Source organism: Anabrus simplex, chromosome 11 (genome assembly GCF_040414725.1).
Source record: "Anabrus simplex isolate iqAnaSimp1 chromosome 11, ASM4041472v1, whole genome shotgun sequence".
Taxonomy (NCBI): Eukaryota; Metazoa; Arthropoda; class Insecta; order Orthoptera; family Tettigoniidae; genus Anabrus; species Anabrus simplex.
In genome coordinates this window covers 125,572,091-125,594,112 of record NC_090275.1, presented here as the reverse complement: position 1 = coordinate 125,594,112, position 22,022 = coordinate 125,572,091, and the positions used below count along the sequence as shown (strand labels likewise).

The following is a 22,022-nucleotide window of genomic DNA, read 5'->3' as shown; positions in this document are numbered from 1 at the left end:
GCGCTTGCTCTCACAGTGCAAGGGTGAGCTCCCCAGGTGGTGCCTCGAAGTTTCCGCACTATGTTGTTTCTGGCAGACACTTTTTGTTTCACGTTTAGGCAATGTTTCTTATACGTAAGCGTACGGTCCAGAATCACTCCCAGATATTTTGGAGTCGAACAGTGTTGAAGAGGGATTCCTTCCCAGGTGATTTGTAAGGTTTTAGCTGCTTTTTTGTTATTGAGATGAAATACACAGCTATGAGTTTTGGCAGGATTTGGCTTCAAGTCATTTTCATTGTAGTAGTTCGTAAATTCTTTCAGAGCTTTGGATAAAGTCTGTTCTACCTTTCCAAAACAGTTGGCCTGAGCAGTGACTGCACAATCATCAGCATAGATAAAACTCTGGGTACCTTCAGGTAGAGGCTGATCGTTAGTATAGATGTTGAATAACAGTGGTGCGAGCACACTGCCTTGCGGTAACCCATTCTTCTGTGTTCTCCATCTGCTTCTTTTTCCCTGAAATTCCACAAAGAATCTTCGGTTTTGGAGAATATTTTTAATGTTGCACATTAGATGGAAGTCTTCGGTGATGTCATACAATTTTGTTAGAAGAAGCCGATGGTTGACTGTGTCATAAGCTGCAGAAAGATCAATGAAGACAGCGCCTGTAATGAGCCGATTCTCAAAGCCATCCTCAATATGCTGTGTCAAGTTTAATACCTGTGATGTGCAACTTTTTCCTTCTCGGAATCCAGCTTGCTGTGGAATAAGAGACGACTCCACCTTTCCTATCAGTCGCTCAAGAATGAGCCTCTCCAGGACCTTGTACAGGTGACAGAGCAAGGAAATAGGCCTATAGCTTTTGGGATCCAGCCGATCTTTGCCTGGTTTAGGGATAGCAATGACTCGAGCCTTCCGCCAGATTTTGGGAATCTTGCATTCTTGGACACAGATATTCATTAATTCCAGTAGCCATCGCCTCGTAACAGGACCAAAATTTTTGATCTGCTCTACTCGAATGTCGTCTAGTCCAGCTGCTTTACCCAATTTGCACTTCCTCAGTGCTGATTCCAGTTCAGCTTCAGTAAATGGTGGAGATAGTATGTTGCTCTCTTGGTTTGGCTTCCGTGTTATTGGTTTCTTATCTAGCTTTCTAGATCGGGTTGATTTTCCATTTACTAGCAACTGATGGGCAATTTGATCTGCCTTTATATTAGCATATGTGCTGGCTTGGGTATTGTCATTATTGAGACGACGTAAAAGTCTCCAGGCCTTCTGACTGCTCCTGCTCATGTCACAATCTGTCATTAATTTTATCCACTCATCCCTTTTAGCCAGTGATACTGAGGAAAGAACGCTTTGTGCAAGGATTGATGTTTCTTCGCTAAAAGGATCAAGTTCATATTTCTTGTAATATTCTTCTAGCAAAGTGGCCGTTTCAGGTTTAATGCCTTTGATAAAACTGGTTCTGCAACCTCTTGGAATTGATGCCCTTGAAGAAAATTGGACGATGTCAACAAACTTGTCATACTCTTCAGGAACAGGAGCGATGCTCAGAATCTTCTCATCCAATATGCTGGAAAATCTTGCCCAGTCAGCCTTCTTAAAGTTGTATCTTCGCCTAAAACGGACTTCTTGAGGTCTTATTGGTGGCAAAATTTGGCACATGATGGGCCTATGTTGTGTGTTTGGAATTGGTGGACATACTGCTTTGGTGCATGTATGCATAATGCTTTCACTAACAAAAAGGAGGTCTGGATTATAGCCTCGTCCCCATCTTCCACTGTTAAAAGAAGGAGAGAGTTTGCTATCATGGATGAGGGCGAGTTGAAAATGTTCAGCCCACGACAGAACTGTCTCACCATTCTTGTCCTCATGTGCGTAACCCCATACATGACTGTGACTGTTGAAATCACCTATAACAATGGAGGCTTTACTTTTATCAAAATTGTGGGGTGGAATGAAGGAAAATTCTGCTGCAGGTGGTTTATAAACTGAGGTGATTACACAGTTACTTAGTTCAACGGTGATGATTTCAATATTGTTTTCATCTGACTGGCAAGCACTTCTGACTTCTAAGTTCGGCTTCACAAAAACGGCACTTCCATACAGAGCGTGTGGTCTTTCAGCGATCAGTTTCATGCCAGGAACAAATGGGCGTTTCTGCTTCATATCTCTGTGTGTTTCCTGAACACATAGAACATCACACTGCTTGTCGCGACAAAGTTCATACAAAAGTTGTTCTTTACAAGATGTTATGCCTTCAATGTTAACAGAAATGACTGTTAAGGTTGGTTCTGAAAAGAACCGTTTGTTGGATCTCATATTAAATAACTCTGTTACTTCTGGTGTGAGAGAATCAGCCGTCTAGGAAGAGTCCTAGTCCGTTGCCCAGGAGACACCCGGATGTATAACAATATCGCATGCAAATACACCCTACTGGGAGGTTTCTCTCGTGTCTCCCGAAGGTATTGATGAGGTTAATGCATCACTCGTGTCTGGTAGGGATAGTGGTAGATGCCCTGACGGTAGGAATGCTATTGCAAGTAGAAATTGTGCCCTCGACGAGAACCGTGTGGAGCCCGTTTTCCCCAATTCTAGACCCGCTAGTGATCGTAACGGTAATGTTAACCCTGTTTTTGATGTTGTCAGGAAATGGAAGCTAAATTTTTCTGGAGAAGGGAACAGCTCCAGTGTCATTGAATTTCTTGAGCGGGTGGAAGATATCGCCGAATGTAGCTCACTACCCCTTGACCTGTTCGTTCCTGTCATCCCGGGGATGCTGGAAGGGCCAGCATTAAAATGGTTCAGGCTGATCAAAGCCAACATTGTCATGGGACGATTTTGCTACTCGTATCAAACAGCGCTTTGGGTTGTCCGACATGGACTACTGTTTAAAACAAGAAGTTTTCAGAAGGACCCTGGGAGTGGGGGAAGGAATTGATGATTACGCCACCGGTATTTTGACCTTGTTCAACCGTTTGTGTGTCAAGTTGCCTGAATCGTAAAGTTTCGACCAGTTTTATAGAAATCTAGCCCCTGATTATAAACTATGCATAAAAAGATCTCAGGTTGAATGTATTGAAGATATTATTAATTTAGGTCGTGAGTTCGAGTCGACAGTCAGTCAGTATAAATTGTACCGTCCGCCTCCTACTTCGACCGATTGTTCATTTCCCGACGTTGCCTGTCGTACGCCCGTCAGATCGGTCTCTTTTGGTGCAACCCCTTCGCCGTCTCGCCCCTTTGGTGGTCTCGATCGCAGGTCCAGCTTTGTATCTCCGCCTCGACGCTGTGTAAACGCCATTCAACCTTCTTACTCGCCTATGGTAAGCGATACTGGAGCAAGGAAGTGCTGGAATTGTGGGAAAGTAGGGCATGTTTCAAAGGACTGTCGATCTAAGCCTCCTCTGAAATGCTCGAAGTGTGGTCTAGCTGGTGTCACTCAGCACGTGTATCCTCGGTGCAACTCTCGGCAGGGAAAGTAAATGCGCGCCGGCGTGATGGCCCGTTTTTGGCGCCTGATGTTGGTGTTAATAAAAGGATTTGGGCCTTTCCTCGCCTACACCCTGGGCCAAAATTTTATGTTTGATCGCGCTTACTGTATGCCTTATTAGACACCGGTTCCTGCGTTTCCTTTGTGAACCAATCTCTTGTGTCTTCTATGGATTTAAAATATCCCCAAGCCTGTGAGAGCTTGGGAAAGTTCATGTCTGCTGATGGCCGTCAGGTATGTCCCATGGGTCGATTCAAATGTCATATTAAAATTCATAATCTTTCGTGGGATTGGGCATTAAATGTTGTTCCCGATCTATCTGTCCCGGTTATTTTGGGAACCGATTTTGTGCTGGCTACTGGTCTATCTATTCAATTTATCACTCTTACCTTTGCCTTTCGGTTCAAATCAGGCGTAAGTTACCCTTTTGAAGCCCCTTTCAAACGTGCTACCGTATGCGCCCTTTCGAAATCTCAACTTCCCAACGTCTCATGTGATTTGACTGACAACCAAAACTTGATGATAAACGGTCTGTTTGAAGAATTTTCTGATGTTTTAACTGCTAATTTGGGTTGTGCTAAAAATTTCTCCTATTCTATCGAACTGAAAGATGATACCCCTTTTAGGTCGGCTCCATTCGGTTGCTCGCTCCCAAAACTGTCTGCTATGAGAGAATGTGTAAACGACCTCTTGGAAAAGAAGGCAATTAGTCCTAACATAAAGAAATAAATTAACTGGATTAAATCCACTATATATATATTTATTAATAATAAAGCCAAGCTTTCAGCCAAATTGCATTGGCCTTCATCAGGGCATGTGAAGTTTTGCCCCCGACAGTGAGCAAAGAAATTATCTGAATGAACATGGAAGTCATGCCCGTACTATCCACGGCCTACCCCACTAACTGGACTCAAGGATCGTGGCGCTGTGCTGTGGTGGTTGGGAGGGAAGTTACTGATGCACCGCCCTCTGTCGACAGTTCGAGTGCGTCCCGCTGTGCCATGGTGGTGTTATGCATGTATTTCTGCAGTACAGGTCTCCATGTATTTGATAACTTGAAGCCGTCTTCCCTGTTAATGTTATTTGGGCGCAGCTCTATCTCTATGGCTTCCCTCACAAAACGAGCATAGAAGTCTTTTACAGGCGCGATGACCTTCGCCTGGTCAAAGAGGATTTCATGGTCTGTACTGTAGAAATGTTCGGCTATGGCAGACTGGCTTATAGCGTTCTCCGTGGAGGATGAAAGAGCGACATTCTTTACCGATCTGATGTGCTCTTTCACCCTGGTGTTAACAAGCCTTTTTGTCATGCCAACATATGAACAACCACAACCACATGGAATTTCATATACGCCCGGTGTTTCAAGACATGGCTTCTCTTTGACTGGTCGAATCAGGGATTTGAGCTTCCGGTCTGCGGTGAAAACTGGAATTATATTGTACTTCTTAAAAATGCGCCTATTCTGTCAGTTATACCTGCCACGTAAGGAAGGAATACTTTTTTTCTTTTTGCTGTAGTCTTGGTTGGTGCTATTCAAGTTAGGCTCCTTGATCTTCACAGCTCGTGTTATGTCTCCAGATGTATAGCCGTTTTTCTTTATGGATGTTGTCAGTTCTCTCATTGCACTCGAGCGGTTATCATTGTCTGCAACATTATTCACCCTAGTATATAACGTTCAAAGGAGAGCTGCTTTTTGGGAGGGGTGGTGATGTGAAGACTTATGAAGGTATGTTTCAGAATGTGTAGGTTTCCTGTACATTGCATGGCCTAGTGTACCATCGTTCTTCTTGTATACTAACACATCAAGAAAAGGTAATTTGCCTTCATTTTCTACTTCGATTGTGAACTTGATCTTACCGTTAATGGAATTTAGGTGCTCTAAAAATTCATTTAAAGTTTCCCTTCCATGTGGCCAGACCGAAAATGTGTCATCCACGTAACGATAGAAGCACTTAGGTTTCAATGGCGCTGTTGTTAATGCAGTAGACTCAGAATGTTCCATAAAAATATTAGCAGCCACTGGTGACAAAGGTGAGCCCATTGCTGCTCCTTCTGTCTGTTCGTAATAATCCCCTTTGTAGTAGAAGTAATTGGATTTTAAACAAACTGCTGCCAGATTGGTCAAGTCCTCAGACAGGTATTCTCCGATGTAAGCAAGTGTTTCTTCTACAGGTATATTAGTGAAAAGCGACTTAACATCAAAGCTTACCAGGATGTCACCTTCGTCCACCCGTAGTTCACGTAACTTCTGCAAGAAATGTTTCGAATCTTTAATGTGATGTTCTGTCTTCCCTGCTGTAGCTAACTCATGGGTCGCAGAACCAATGGCACTCACGATTGGTCTTAGTGGCACGCCATCCTTGTGTACTTTTGGGAGGCCATAAATGACTGGAGGTACCGGGTCTGAATTTAGTAAGGACTTCTGCAAGTGTTCTGGAAGAGTTGAGCTCTTCACTAGTCGAGTGACTTGTGTATTAATTTTCTTAGTGGGATTCCTAATTATCTTATACGTTTCTTCTTCCAGTAGGTTGTTCATTTTTGTTTCGTAATCAGTTGTATTCATGATGACTGAAACATTACCTTTGTCAGCTGGAATTACAATTATACTCTTGACTTTGCGAAACACATTAGCTTCTTTAAGTTCACCTTTGGTCAGGTTTTTACGTGGTGGCTTCGCTTTTCTAAGCACGTAAGATACATCTTCCGCCTTATTTAACGGTAAATCTCCGATGGCACACTCTACCCCACAGACAATCTTCTCTACTGGGATTCTTCTCGGCGCCACAGCGAAGTTAAAACCTTTCTTTAGCACTGATATTGAGTTCTGGTTCAGTACTTTATCAGACAGATTTACTATGACCTTGTTATAATCTAATTCCGGTGGTTTGCGTTGGACCATTTTCTGAAATGTCCTTTCTTGATTGTCTCTACTATCCTCTTACACGTTCGGCCTGCTCATACGTTATCCTATCTATCAAGGCCCAATGTTCAGTTTGAAAGTTGATGCTAATCTCCATGAATAAACTGAGTGTAATTTTATTGTACTTATCGAAATCCCTCCTAGTTTGTTGAATTTGATTTCGCAGCAAACGTCTGCTGGCTTCCGCCAGAATCTTCTTGGCTCCAGTTGTTTTCATATGATGTTTAATCTTGATCCATGAGGGCATCATGTCACTGTCACGGCATCTCTTCAAGAAGGCTAGTCTGGTGATTGAGATATTTTCTTTCTCAATTCACCAAACTTTCTAACCTTCAAGTACATATCCTCTCCATAGTGGTTACTAATTAATGAACGTAAGTTTTCGTGGCTCATTGTATTAACATAAAGAAATAAATGAACTGGATTAAAGCCACTCTATATATATATATTAATAATAAAGCCAAGCTTTCAGCCAAATTGCATTGGCCTTCATCAGGGCATGTGAAGTTTTGCCTCCGACAGTGAGCAAAGAAATTATCTGAAGGAACATGGAAGTCATGCCCGTACTATCCACGGCCTACCCCACTAACTGGACTCAAGGATCGTGGCGCTGTGCTGTGGTGGTTGGGAGGGAAGTTACTGATGCACCGCCCTCTGTCGACTGGCTTTAATCCAGTTCATTTATTTCTTTATGTTAATACAATGAGCCACGAAAACTTACGTTCATTAATTAAGGTAATTAGTCCCTCCAAGTCTCCTTTCAGTAAGTCCGCCTTCCTTGTCCCCAAAAGTGATGGTAGACTTAGATTTATTGTGGATTATAGGAAAGTCAATAAGAATATTTTCTTCGACAGCTTCCCTTAACCTACCATTGAAAGTGCCTTTCAACATTTTCATGGCGCTAAATTCTTCACCGTTTTTTACTTTAATTCAGCGTAATTCCTTTGGATCCCAAAAGCCGTCCTTGCACTGCCTTCGCCACTCCTTTTGGACTATTTGAATTTAATAAAGTACCGATGGGCATCTCTATTGGTGGACAAGCGCTCGGCCGCCTGATGGATTCGATCTTTGGAGATCTGAAATTTTCCTATGTCTTCAATTTTCTGGACGATCTTCTCATTTTTTTCACCAAGCTTTGACGAGCACCTAGCTCATCTGCGTGAAGTTCTTGGTTGCTTGCTCAGGCACGGTTTTTCACTATAAATCCAAAAAAGGTGTCGCTTTGCTCTAAGCGCTTAAATTTCCTTGGTCATGTTATATCCGATTCCGGAATCGCTGTGAACCCCGACAGGGTTAAATGCATCAAAGAGTTTCCTCGACCCAAGAATGTCCGCTGTGTGAGAAGATTCCTAGGTATGGTCGGTTTTTACAGCCGTTTCATCAAAAACTTTTCCCAAATTTCGGCCCCAATTAAACCTTCTGAAAAGGAAAAACTGCCGTTTTGTCTGGGACGAAGCCCAAGCCCGCGCCTTCGATCAACTGAAGAATGCCCTTTGCCAAGCCCCTGTCCTCCACAGTCTAAATCTTTCCCGTGACTTTGTCCTGCAGTGTGACTCCAGCGATTGCTGTTTCTGCTGTACTTAACCAATCCGATGAGGACGGGAAGCTAGTCCCTACTGCGTATTTCAGCAAGTTGTTGCATGGAGATGAATTGCGATATTCTGTTTATGAAAAGGAATGCCTGACCGTAGTTTTAGGTGTTGAGAAATTACGTTCTTATTTAGAGCACTGTCATTTCTTCGTCCATACGGATAATCAAGCCCTATTGTGGATGAGCGCCAATGGCAAGCGACTTGGCAGGACAGCTAAGTGGATCCTCCGGTTGTCAGCCTACAAATTCACAGTTGTGCACGTTCGTGGGAAGGAGAATATTGTGGCCGACTGTCTGTCGCGTATGTTCGACGGGGTAAATGAGTGTGAGGTCGAGTCCGAGGAATACTATCGTCAGTCTGATAGTGTTGAAAGTATCAGTATTTTGCAAAATTATCTTTGGTCCTTCACGGACATTTCTGAGCACCAAAATGATGATACCGAGTGTCTAGAACTGCTGAAAGGAGTCGCTGATGGGTCTCTTCGAGACAAGTCGTTTGGTATCAGGCGAGGGTTGTTGGTTCGTTGTAACCGAAAAAAATGATAATGACAAAATTTACGTTCCTCTCAAATTAAGATCCATGATGTTGCACTATTATCATGACTTAGATTCTTACCTGGGTGCTCATCTAGGTCAATACAAAACTTTGCATCGTATCTCTCGGGATTTCTTTTGGCCTAATCTCAAAAAGAACGTATTAATGTGAGGAACTGCGACGTATGCCAACGGTGTAAACCTGCGCAATCTTCTCAAATTGGACCCCACTCCGCTGACGTCGCGATGTACCCGTGAGAAAAGTTATTTGTCGAATATTTTGGTCCTCTCACGAAATCCGAGAATGGCAACGTTGGAATTCTGTCCGTCGTCGACGCCTTTTCTAAATTCGTATGGTTGTTCCCGGTCCGCAAAATAAACTCGAGCAGCGCCGTCTACATTTTATCTCAGCATATTTTTGGAGTTTATGGGCCCCCGAAGGTCTTAGTCTCGGACAACGCGTCTACCTTCAGCAGTCGTAAATTTCGTCACCTATGTTTTGGGTGGGAAGTGAAGCATGTATTTCTGAGCCCCCACTACCCCAAACCTTCTCACGTTGAAAGATTTCACCGTAATCTGAAATCCTGTCTGAGTGCTTTCCATAGCGCTGATCAGCGCAGCTGGGATGATAATTGGAATTTTTTGTTTTAGGCTTCAACTGTGCTGTCCACGAATCTCACCGCCGCACCCCAGCTGTTTTGTTTCTAGGGAGAAGCCTTGCTGACCCGCTCCAGTTGAAATGGGACATTGGGTATCTGTCCGAGCCATTGAGAAACATGAATATTGAGGCAAAATGGAAGGAAGCCGTTGCACACTTGGTCAGAGCCCGAGACCGGGTGACAATAAGATTCAACCAGGGGAGGAAAAAGGTCACCCTGGAAGTTGGAGACCTGGTTGTGGTAAAAATGTTCCCTATAAGCTCAGCAGCGAACCAAATTGCGGCCAAACTCTGCCATAAATGGTCTAATCCCAAAAGAATTGTACGGTTTCTGGGACCTGTAACTATAGAATTGGAGGATCTGATGAGTAAGAGGTAATCGAAGGCTCATATGTCTTTATTGAAGCCATATCATCAACGGAGCCAGTAAAGCTTTATCTGTTTTCCATTTTATTTTAGTAGTAACAAATGTTTATTTTGTTTGTTGTATAATTACCAGTCTTCTAAAGTCCTTTTTGTGTCAGGGAAAATAATATAGAGGAAAAAAGGGGAATGAAACGGAATATCGGTGTCATTGGTTGAAGATGAGACGAAATGAGTTGCGAATCCCTTGGAGTCGTGAGAATGTTATGTTTAATTACAACTTTCCCTTGGTTACCTGACACCAACTCATGGAAGTATTGAATGAATTGCTTGAAATAGACTGATTGATTCAGCATGATATTGTTTAAGAAAGTACAGGGCCTCATATTGAGGCGGAGTGCATTTTATTGTGCATTGTTGTAACTCATTTTTGTAATTATGTATATAATATGTATATTCCTAGTTTTAGTTTGTTTTTAGGTCCTTTAGTATTTAGCAGTGTGCGTACTTTAGGTTTAAGAGTTTGAACCTCGCTTTAAAATGTGTCTCCTTGTCTGATCAACAAGAAAAGACATATTTTAAAAAGGGGGCAGTGAGATGATGAGCCATGCTAAAATGGCATGTTCATAAAAATGATGTTTCCCGTATTGCAAAGCCTTAGCTCGATTGAGTTAAGTGTTTTCATGATTGTACCAGAGAGGGCAGCTCCCTCGGTCATGAGCACGGAAGATCATTCTTTCGGCGAGACTGTTGTTTTATCTCTTTGGGTTGAATCTTTGCATTGTTATGTGTGTGGAATATAAACATGGATCGCACGCAGATTGGAATGGCGTTTTTATGCCATAAATGGGTTTTTAATAGATTTAAACTTGACCCATACTACCATCCTTCTTGTTATATTGATTATTGATATCACAGGTATGGTAATCCTTGTATTAATATTATTTCTGCAGTTCTGTTTTGCCATTTGCCTCTTTTATGATGGCTGATTGATACACATCCTTCTGCTCTACAGCGAGAATGGGCTGTGTATCTGTTGTTGATGTGATTGTGATGTGTTCATAGCTGGGTCTCTGATTGATTTTATTTATATGCACTACATTGTAAAGTATTTTGCCATAGAATGAATGTACGCCCTGCGTGTCGACACGGAGATCCATTCTTGTCGTACGAAGTGTGTAAGCTAATGGGTTTATGCGTGACCACTGGGTCCCTATTATCCTACTGCTAATTGTCTGTACCGTGCACGCTATCTCTGACATATGTGAGACCTTTGTTTGTGACCATGAGAGTCATACTATATGAGTTGGTGTTCAACTTATTAACTGGAGCAGCTGCTTGTATTGTTTGCCGATACCGGCAATGTCTGAATGTTTGGGTGTGTGTTGGTGAGTGGAAGGAGAGAAAGGATGGCATATCGGTCAGCTCAATTTATATTTTTGACTTTGTTCCTGAGCCTCATGCTTGTTGCCGGTACGGTGATATTTATTTTGCCTTGGTCTCTGTCATGGCCGTTTGCTTGCCCACGGGGCCGCCATGTTTTTTTTTTAATATTCAGGCTATGCGCATGCCTGTGTTTCTCTTTGGGTTTGAATATTGTTTCTTTGGTCCAGAGATGTTTCTCTCTGTGCTATATTGTGATCTTTCACATTTTATTTTACCTTCTCTGGGTTTTTTCTTCTCCTTGCTGCATGGGAACCTTAATCTGTGGTACTTGTTGAGAGAATGTGGAAGTTAAATAGAAGCGTATGTAAAGAATTTTATTGATCTCACGGAAAGAATGACCGAGTTGATCCATGCGGATTTTATTCACATTACCACATTATGTAGCGAGATTGCAATTTAGACGGTGAGCCCGTCGTATGAATAATTTAAGGTTGGTGTTTGAAAAGCTGTGCTTAGGCATTAATGTTAGGACTTCAATTGAATGAACTCTGAACATGCACGTATCCTATCTTTTAATTGCTGGCTTCATTGCTTGTTTCTTTTCAAATTTTATTATATCAATAAACCCTCATTTAAATTTAGTTTGAATTTTATTGCTAGTAGCCCTAGTCTCGTTCCTGTTCTGCATTGAAATGAGGGTTGTTTCCAGTTCAGGGCTGTGTCTTTGGCCTTTCCTAGTTGTGGTCCACGCCTCTAATCTTCCGATGTGTGTGTTTTATGGTGACGTATATTGTCGGTAAGGGAGGGGGTGCGGCTCAGTAGCGAGAGTTATGAGTGTTCACAGGACCACTGAGATGGAAGCAGGCCTCACCCGAAAAGAACACAAGCTGTGGGTCGAATAAACGATACTACTCGCTCGTGTGGCTGGAACAGCAGGTTTTAAACAATGGATCCATGTAAACTTGTAACAGCTTTGTAGCTCTGTGTGTGGAAGAAACAGAAACCCCTACTTGGAGGCTTATTTTGTGAGTGACTTATTCGATGACCATTCAAGATTCGCACCAGTGTCATCTAGCTTTTCCTCTGTTAAAAGTGTTTGTGTGTGCACATGTTTTATATTGAGCACTGAGCCAGTAGTTTCAAATTTATGTACAGTTACGTGAATCTGAACAAATGCACCGCGTATCCTTTTGAGGCGACTCGTACTTAAAATAACTTTTACGAAGGGAAATACAGTGTTGCAATGATAACTGTCACCAGGTTAACAGTTGAGATTCAGACTGGCGACAGATGGTTGCGAGGTCGAGAACTATGTGCGCGCCGCAGTCCTGTGCATTCTGTCTGGGTTTATATGAGAAACCCTGTCTGCTGTTCATCCACGTAAACAGTGATATGTAAAATAGTAGCCTCTATAGTGTGTGTGTCTAACCCTCATCTTGTTTTTCTGTGGGATCGATTATGAAGTGAGACTGGATACCGTTCTTGACATCAACCTCATCAGAGGAGTTAATGAGATCAATGACAACATCATGTATGATACTAGCTTTGAAACCTGGTATCGGTACATAGTCTACTCCTGTCATATAACACCAAGGGGTGTTCTCAAGGCCAAATCACCATCAGCAGCATCATGTGTCCTCCCTCCATATGATCATGACGGAGGGTTTGGAATTGAATCCAGGCTTTTGTCACACAATTTAGTAATTTGAAATTGTATACCTTCCCGTCTCCTTTCTTGCCAGCCAATATTGTGATTGTGACCAAGCAGCTAACCATGGTGTTAGACCATATACCTATGTATATTTGATTTGACGCCTTAACAGTTGTGGCCACTGGTGAACTGAGTAGCCTCTATAAATGGAACAGGGCCTTTCTTGCAGTAAAATTGATGAACGTAAAGGATGTTTGCTCAAACTCGCCTAGAATAGAACAATAATTCTGGTGTGTACTGGTCGAGCGGACATGTGTGATGGAGTTCAATGTTTCTTTTCCTTCTCCCTGCTGCAAGTGGACTTTTTCCCTCTTTTGTATTGTGGTAGGTATTAGATGTCTTTTTAACAGTCCTGACTGGGAACTTTGGTGCTTTTCTGCCAATTTTTATGTGTATTACCTGTGAAACAGGATCATCCATAGGTACTCACATGATCTCTTTAAGGCTATGCTGAATGATTGTTTAGAATTCATTCAATTTGTAAGGATGCAAAGATTCATCAAGTTTTCCTGCCATTCAGTTGTTATTTCTTCTCATTGTATGCTGCTGGACATGGCTAATTACTACTGCATGACTCCCTGCTAAATCTGCTGAGAAAGTAGAGGGATACAAATCAGTGGCCTCTGTAATATACGTGTATGTACGTTTGTGCAGACCTCATTGCATGTTACATCTTCTCTTGTTAATATAGTTTATTGTGTCTTATATTAGAAGTTATCTACTTGGTGCTATTGGCTGGAATCACATTAATGTTGAAAACATTTGTCCCCATATTGTGCCAAAAGGTTCCGGAAAGGTTGGGACAGCTCTATCAAATTTTAAAAAAGGAAGAAGAAATTTCGAAAATCACTTCCGGCCTAAATGCAGTTTCGGAAAAACAGCCTAAAATCGCTTCATTCATTCTTTACTCGTTTTCTTTTTTACTCAAATCCTAGCCATATTATCTTATTTACATTATTCTTTTTCTGATGTGTTCCTTGGATCAATACCCTTAGTCGTTTTTTGACTTTTTTAAAAATGTCCACACTACATGGAGTTATAAGGGCATAAGTGAAACTCTGCATTGACTTTCATTAGCACTCGTAGTGGTGCTTAGTGCTCCTAGTGGTAGAAAAAGGGAAAATTTAATCCAATCAACTGGATAACCATGATTAAGTAAAGGATTGTAATTTTTGGGAATAAATAAAGAATATATTCTCATACTTTATTATATTTTATTTGCCTAAAATCCCCAGGATGTTTTCAACATTCCTACTAACATTTAATAGCTGCAGAATATTCCTTGATAATGTTCTCAAAATTACTAATGTGAGATAATTTACCATGCACTCTTTATTATACTTGAAATAAATCTTCGTGCAGATGTGGAGACACCAACAAGCGACTGTGTGGATCACAATGCAAGTCGGCCCGCAGACTCAACTCCACCCAGGGGTCCCTCTCTAAACCCAGCTCGTTCTCAGCCCCCCAGTAACCTGAGGCATCCCCAGCACATGCCGTATGATCCATTGGTGAGTATCATTCAGCTTGAGCTTGACATTTTACTGTCTTGAGTTGTTTAGTGGACATCCATTGTAGTGGTCAGTTTAATTGGTTGACAGTTTACACCCTATTCAGTCTGTTATTTTGTGCTCCGCACCAAACAAGATTATATCTTTCTACACTATATTTTATTTATTGAGCTTCTAGTTGTGTTTTACTTATCTGTTTAAACTCTATACGGTATATCTTTGTATCCTTCTAGCCTTTTCCTACTTCATGTTTACAGTTACCAAATTGGAACCATCTCATTTCACATTCTGCTAGTGACTTGCCCCAGCTTTGCTTGGGAGCAATTTTGAGTTTATTTTAATAAGTCTTATAAGAATGGGGCTGATGACCTTTAAACAACAAGCATCATCATCATCATCATCATCATGTAAGTTGTTTGCTTCCTGATGTATGTCTGACCACAGTAAGGAGTAAGACTGTACATCCAACGACTGTTGAGCGGCGGGAAATAAATTGACATCCCAAGTGGGTCGATGGCTTAGGGCAGAGGGTGATGGCCTGCCAGTGGAGTGGCTGCAAATGTTGTAGACCACTGCCTTGGCTTCCCAAAAGCTAAGGGAAAGAAACATTGTCAGAAAATTAAACAAGCGTCTGACTTGAAGGCCGCGACTGTAATGTACTCCATGCCAGGGGTAGCCAGGGTGTCCCCCAGAAGCAGCGTGTGATGGCATCACCTGTCCATCATGCCAAGTCAGCGAGGGCTACTCATCCGTGGGTGGAATCCACTAAAGAAGCGAGCCCAAATCAAAGAAATATCACTTGATGTTGTCACTATAAATGTAGGAACACTGACATGGCGCACCCGCGATATTGCTGATACGTCAAATCGTTGACACGTGAACATCACATGTGTGCAGGAAACCCGTTGGAAAGGCCGAAAGTCACGAGATATTGGAGACGGATCTAAACTCGTCTACCGTTGAATACCGGACACCAGAGGCTAGGCTACAATCGCTGATAGTGATCTTCGGAGCCAAGTTGATGTAGTCTCTGATCGTTAAAATTGAAATAATTGATAAAGAGATTCAACCTATTCAGTACAAAAGAATAAGAAATGTAGTGAATTACATTCTTATTTAATAATAAGTAGAAGTGGTACCGGTTTCGACCCTAGTCCAGGTCATCATCAGCCGATTAAAACATGAAAAACAATGCCTAGGAAAAGGAAATAAAAGATCAAGTACACTCCGGATCAATAGAAGAGGCGATATAAAAATGAACGGGGGGTAGACACTGTAAAATTCGGAAGAAGTAAAATCACTTAAAAGAAAACAGTGCGTAATTTTCTGAGCGGCAGTATGGCACACGCAGTGTTAGCTAAAGTCTTATAATGTTTATGAATAGCGGAGAACGGTTAAATGAGCTAGTTTTTAAACACTGTCAGGCACAAAGTCATATCATAATAGAACACATACGAAGATCCATAATCGTGCAGGAGTTGAAGATGAGTAAATCTATTGAAGTGACTTGCCAGCTCCCGGTGATCAGCGCGATATATTTAACATCAGGCACTGTGGTTTCAAACGCCAAAGTAAAATGGAGAATAGCTTGATGATACAGTAATTTTCTTCGGTTGCGGGAAAGTAAGTATATAGATAAATATAATATAATTCAATATAATTGAATAAGTAATTGTGTTCCTATGCATTGTTTTTCATGTTTTAATCGGCTGATGATGACCTGGACTAGGGTCGAAACCGGTACCACTTCTACTTATTATTAAATAAGAATGTAATTCACTACATTTCTTATTCTTTTGTATTGAATAGGTTGAATCTCTTTATCAATTATTTCAATTTTAACTGTAATATTCTTCAATACGGAACAATGAAATTTCTTTGATCGTGTTATACACTGCGACACGATGACTACACGTCTTCTCAGACTTCATTAAGGTGTGAAAATACTGCCTTATAGTACGTACTGTTACTCGAGATTGAAACGAGAGCAGATGTCCGCCATGTTTGCAGGGTGTGGTCTTACTTTTACAGTATAAAACATTGTCCTTAACCCTAGAAGTGCCTAAATGCCAGGCCATTTTTGTGTGGATTACACATTTATGTTGTTAACGAATTTACGCACATTTAGATAGAGAAAAGTTAGACATGCAGCACACTATATTACTCAGAAAGCTTTATTTAATGTGCTTATATAAGTAATAGATAATTTACCTACTTATCTGATGCATATCAGGCGATTAAAATTTTGGAAAACTAAATATATTTTTTTTCTTCTTCATATTTTCAAGTTCACCATTAGTAATAAAAAGCACTCATTTAAAAAAATCACTATATATAAAACACGCAAAATTCATTCTAGTTTTTAAAAGTATGCAGTTCTCAAAAGTAAACACAGAAATAAAATCACAAAAGAATTAAGAAGTTCTGAGCTGCACACATTTCCGTCAGCCGCAGAGCACTGTCATTCTCGGAGAGTTTTCTTTTCCTGCCAGGCTTCATAGGCGTCCAGAAATGCTGCATTTTATGAAAACATTCACGGTGAACCACATATTTATTAGAATGGCAATGTACTTTTTCATTTCGGAGACAGTTACATTAAACCAGGATCGCATACAAGAAAAGGCCTTCATTTCTTCAGAATCTCTCTTAGTTTTAATTTTTTTCCGCCACTCTTTCACCGAGAGCTTTCAAATAACATCCATAAAGAACAAGTAGAAATACATAACGGGTGTACTGTTTCGGGGTGTACAGTTCCTGATGCCAGGATTTCTTATGCGGAACTTTTCGGAAATATCAAACTCCTGTTTGGGTGGATAAACCCTGCACCACTTTCATGTTACAAAAACAGTATTATCTAATTGAACGTTCACTTTCAGCTTCAGATTCTGGAAGATAATATTCTCTGCTGTCAGAAGAATCATCAGCTAAAGAAAATATATCACTGGAAGAGGAATCATCCCAATCGTCGCAAAGAACTTTGCGAATATCACTTGAATCACGTAGTTCATCATCCATGATGAAAGCTTACACTTGAAAAGAAACAGTTTAAAAATAAACTCAATAATGTGTTGAAAGATAAAGAAAGACATTCACAGAAACTAACAGAAACAGTGAGCGAGCGCGAAGTTACATATCAAATGAGACGACACGGGGATGAGGAAAGAGTAGGCGACTTTATACCTACCCTGATCTTGACTGAGTCATTTTCGGCTAGTGAAAAGTGTGATGAACGACTTGAAGCTTCCTCTTCAATGTCTTGCTTATTAAAATACCGTAAGTGAATGATAAATTATGTTAAAACTGATTAAGCGAATGGGTGTACTATGCGTCGCGCATGCGACGTTGGCATTCTAGTGACATTATATTGACAATTGGAATTCAGGAAAAGTTCAACCTATGCAATACAAAGTGTGTCGTGTAAGATGTTTACAACATGTTATTTATTAGTTTAAAGTACCGGTTTCGATGCATAGTAGCGTTATCTTCAGCTTGAAGTTACAAGATGGGTAGGATACATAACAGATTACTGTGTACAATATACATGCAATGCAACGTACAAGTGGTTACAATTTTACATTTAGGACTAAATAAACAATGGAAAAATATGATTCCAGGTGTTATAGTCTAGTATGGTACATTGATGTTGTATAATAAAAGTTGGTGAGTGACAGTAAAAATCTTGTTGTATATAATGATGAAATAAAATTAATGTCCACACTTCTGTTAATATCAATGAAGATATAAGTCAAGGTCCAGTATAATGTATAGTTGGCAAGGCCATCTGTTATTTGTTTTTAGCCAGTACACCTTAAGTTGGGTGGTTGAATGTGGTTGAATTTAAATTAAAGTTGTCTCAGCGAAATATAGATAGTGAAGTCTAAAAAGAAAGAAAAACTAAATTAGTGAATCGTATTGCTTGAAATAGGGGTGAAGCAAATTCGTCGCCGCATATGACGGAATTTAGGACTCACCTTGTTGTAAGGAGAAGTGTGGATTGAGCGTGGATGGATGTGAGTGACTTGGTTGTGGTAGAGGGGAGGTGGGCGGGGCAGGAGGATGGACTGGTGGTGGTGTGCAGTGTAGGAGAGCGTAAAAGATCGATTTCTTATTTGTGGATTTAATGCCTATAAAGACTTTGATTAAGAAGTCGAAAAGAATGTTAGGTTTTTCTGATATTTCGTTGAGGTTTAGATTGGGATTGAAAAATTGGTCTAAATGAATAAAACAGTTTTCTGTAACGTTGAGCAAGGGGCCTTTGTTTATGTTCCTTTGGGTTTCTAGATCTTGTTCTATGGTACTAAAATTGTGTTTTGAGTCATGGATGTGTTGGCCTATTGCCAAAAATCTATTATACTTGATGGCATTGATGTGTTCAAGGTATCTAACTTTTAAACTTCTCCCGGTCTGTCCGATGTATGAAGAAAAACAATTATTGCATTTGAAACGATAGACGACTGACTTTGAAGAAATGTCTGATTTGTTTATTGACCTGGAATTGTGGACTATTTCCATATTTCTATTGTTGGTCCTGTATGAAATTTTGATATTATGTTTCTTAAAGATGTTGGTTACACTGTGTATATTTTCATTATATTGAGTCGCAAGCATGACGTTTGGCAGTTGCAGGGTTAAACAAAGGCCTTAACTTTTATGTGCAGAAAACAAGTCTGTTAAGGAAACAGTTGCAAATTTCACAGGATAATATATATCATACAGTTTAGAGATTTGGATGTGAAATTTCATCATCATCATCAATGTCCCTCTCCAGTCACCCGGGTGTGAATAACAAGCCTCCTCCACTCCTTTCTGCCATTCCACTTTTCCTGCTGCATTACTTCCGCCACATTCAATCCAGCTTCTCTAATGTCCTTCCAGATCTCATCCATCCACGTTCTTTTCACTCTTCCAACTGGTCTCTTTCCCTTAACTTCTCTTTCCAATTCCCTTCTTGCTACCCGTTCCTTTCGCATTCTTTTTACATGTCTGAACCATCTCAGTCTTGCTTTCTGTATCTTCTGTACTAACAGTTCTATATTTAGCTCTTCTCTGATTTTAATATTTTGAATTCTATCTCTTCTTGTCTTTTTAACCGATGTTCTTAAAAATTTTAAATCTACTGCTTGGATCCTACTATTAGTTACCAGAGTTTCTAGCCCGTATGTAACAATTAGTATGAAATACTGTTTATATAATGTTAATTTCGTTCTCTTGGGTACTTTGTCATCCCATAAAAGCTCTCTGACTTGATGATAAAATGTTGTACCTTTACTTATTCTGTTATTAATTTCAGGGTTGATTTCATTACTTCCATTAATGATGATACCCAGATATGTAAACTGTTCTACATTCTCTAACTGTTCTCCGTCTATGTTCACTTGGCTTCTCTTTTTCTCTTTTCCACAGTGCGTGACTACAGTTTTCTTTTTACTAATTACTCTTCTAAACTCCTTCAGATTTTCATTCCAAATGTCCAGTCTCCTTTGTACTTCCCTTTCTCCCTTCTCCAAATCACCACATCATCTGCAAATACCAAAGCATTCACTTCATCACTACTGATATTCTGTTTTACACGTTTTATGATTTCATCCATCAATATAATAAACAATAATGGCGACAGTGCACTTCCTTACTTGAGACCTTTTATTGTATAAAATGTTTCAGAGGCACCACTTCCCATTTGTACACTCTTTTACTCCCATGATACAACATTTTTATCTTGTTAATTAATAATTTTGATACATTCCTTTTCAGTAGCATTCCTATACATGTTTTCTCTTAACTGTCTCATAAGCTTTTTCCAAATCCAAAAATATGAAGATGATTTCCGTGTTCCTTTCCAGATAATAATAATGGTGTATGGCTTTTAGTGCCGGAAGAGTCCGAGGACAAGTTTGGCTCGCCAGATGCAGGTCTTTTGATTGGACGTCCCTAGGCAACCTGCGTGTAGTGACGAGGATGAAATGATGATGAAGACGACACATACACCCAGCCCCCGTGCAAGCAAAATTGACCAATTAAGATTAAAATTCCCGACCCTGCCGGGAATCGAACCCGGGATCTCTTGGCGAAAAGCCAGCATGCTAACCATTTAGCCATGGAGCCGACGCTTTCCAGATGTTTTTCCATTATCGTTCGCACTGTTAATATCAAGTCTATTGTTGATCTACTCGGTCTAAAGCCATATTGTTCTTCCACTAACTGTATTTATATTATATCCCCCAGGTGTTTTGTCTATGACTTTCCCCATTATTTTTAGCCCATGTGATAATAGGGTTATACCTCTCTAATTTTCACATTTCTTCCTATTCCTTTTTTTGAATAATGGTACACTGCTTCCAATCTTCGGGTTTCCTTTCATCCTTCCATATGACATTGAGGTATAGCGACTGTAGTCCAGTGCTTCCTGCTGCCTTAATTATATCAGCATTGAATTATTCTTTTCCACTTGCTTTACCTTTAGTCATTGCTTTCCTGTCCTTTCAAATTCCAACTATGTTATCGGGTTCTCTCCTTTTCCTCCTTTTCTTATCTTCTTCCTCCAAGCAGGTCCACTTCATTTCCATTTTCTTATCTCCTTCTTCCCCCGAGCAGGCCCACTCACAAAGAATGAGGTGATTCTGGGCACAGACAAAACGAAAGTTCACCAGGAAATGTAAGAAGATTTAATATGGTCCTTGATGGCACCAGCAAATAAAGAATTATATTATAATTACTACATTATAATTGGTGGCAATCCTGAATAAAGGTGATGAAAAAACAAGAAAGAAAAATCCTCAGGAAAGTTTTTGACCAAAATGCGAAAATGGAATTAGGATGAAAATGAAAACACATGAAATCTATCAAGTTATAGAAACAATCACAGATACAATAAGAAAAAGGCTATTACAATTTTATGGTCACTTATGTAGAATGTATAATAACAGGCTCACAAAGAAAATTTTAAATTAAGCCTTATCAGGAAAAAATCACAATAATAGGCTAAAAGAAATCAGTGAAGACCTGGCATTTATGAAGAAACCGTTCAAGACAGAATAAAATGCAGAACCTTAATTGACAAACACAAATTTTCTGTAAGGAACACGGTGAGAAGATCAATATATATTTTATTGGGAAAGAAGAAGAAGAAAAAAAGAAAGTGCTAATAGTTCAAACGCGCTCCTTAGATGGGCATAACGAATCAAGAAGAATAATGTAGCAAACTGAAATCCAAAAGGAAGTTTCAAAATAAATTCTTTACATGACTGACTTTTTCTTAAATGCTTTTTTTTCTCTCCTGGTTTTGAAGATGTATATTTTCAGATGAAATAGTGTGATTAATCTCAAGTCTGTGTTTGTTGTCAATCAGAATTTACTTGAGAAACAATTTATTATTATTTTTTTAATGCAGTTTAAGCTAAAATAAATATTTTCCTACCAAAAATATATGTGAAATAACCACTGAAATTGAGAAAATTGTTGCTAATTTATTTATTTTATTTTATTTACTTCCTGAAAATTATGAAGGCTACTACAAGGACAGAGCATAACAAAGATGAATAATGCACAGTTGCTGATAAAAAAAATAGTAGAAGAGATTAACACGTTGAGTGCCAGACCGATTTTCAAAGGATAGCCGTCTAGTGCCGTGAGCTAATAACATCGAGTTACTCTCTGGTGCCAAAACGTTCACAGGCTTAACCAAGCAAATGATCGCTGAAATGAGGATGTATTTATGATATATTAGGTTAACTTATTATGTATATCAGGTAAAATATTGCGACCCCATATGGGGTCGTATTGATCATTACGAACTGTACACGTACACGCGCACCCATATGGGGTCGTACTTATACAGTAGTTACTGTCCCGACGCTCGGTCATACTTACCTTTT

At 40.1% G+C, this 22,022-nt stretch overlaps 1 protein-coding gene across 1 annotated transcript in view; it reads left to right on the top strand.

Moving 5' to 3' along the window:
• Nucleotides 1–22,022, top strand: part of LOC136883268 (forkhead box protein N3) — a 276,711-nt gene that overhangs the window by 31,496 nt on the left and 223,193 nt on the right. The window contains exon 2 of the mRNA XM_067155479.2: nucleotides 14,003–14,151. Within this exon, the coding sequence (XP_067011580.2) occupies nucleotides 14,003–14,151 (149 nt within the window). The remainder of the gene's footprint in view (nucleotides 1–14,002; nucleotides 14,152–22,022) is intronic.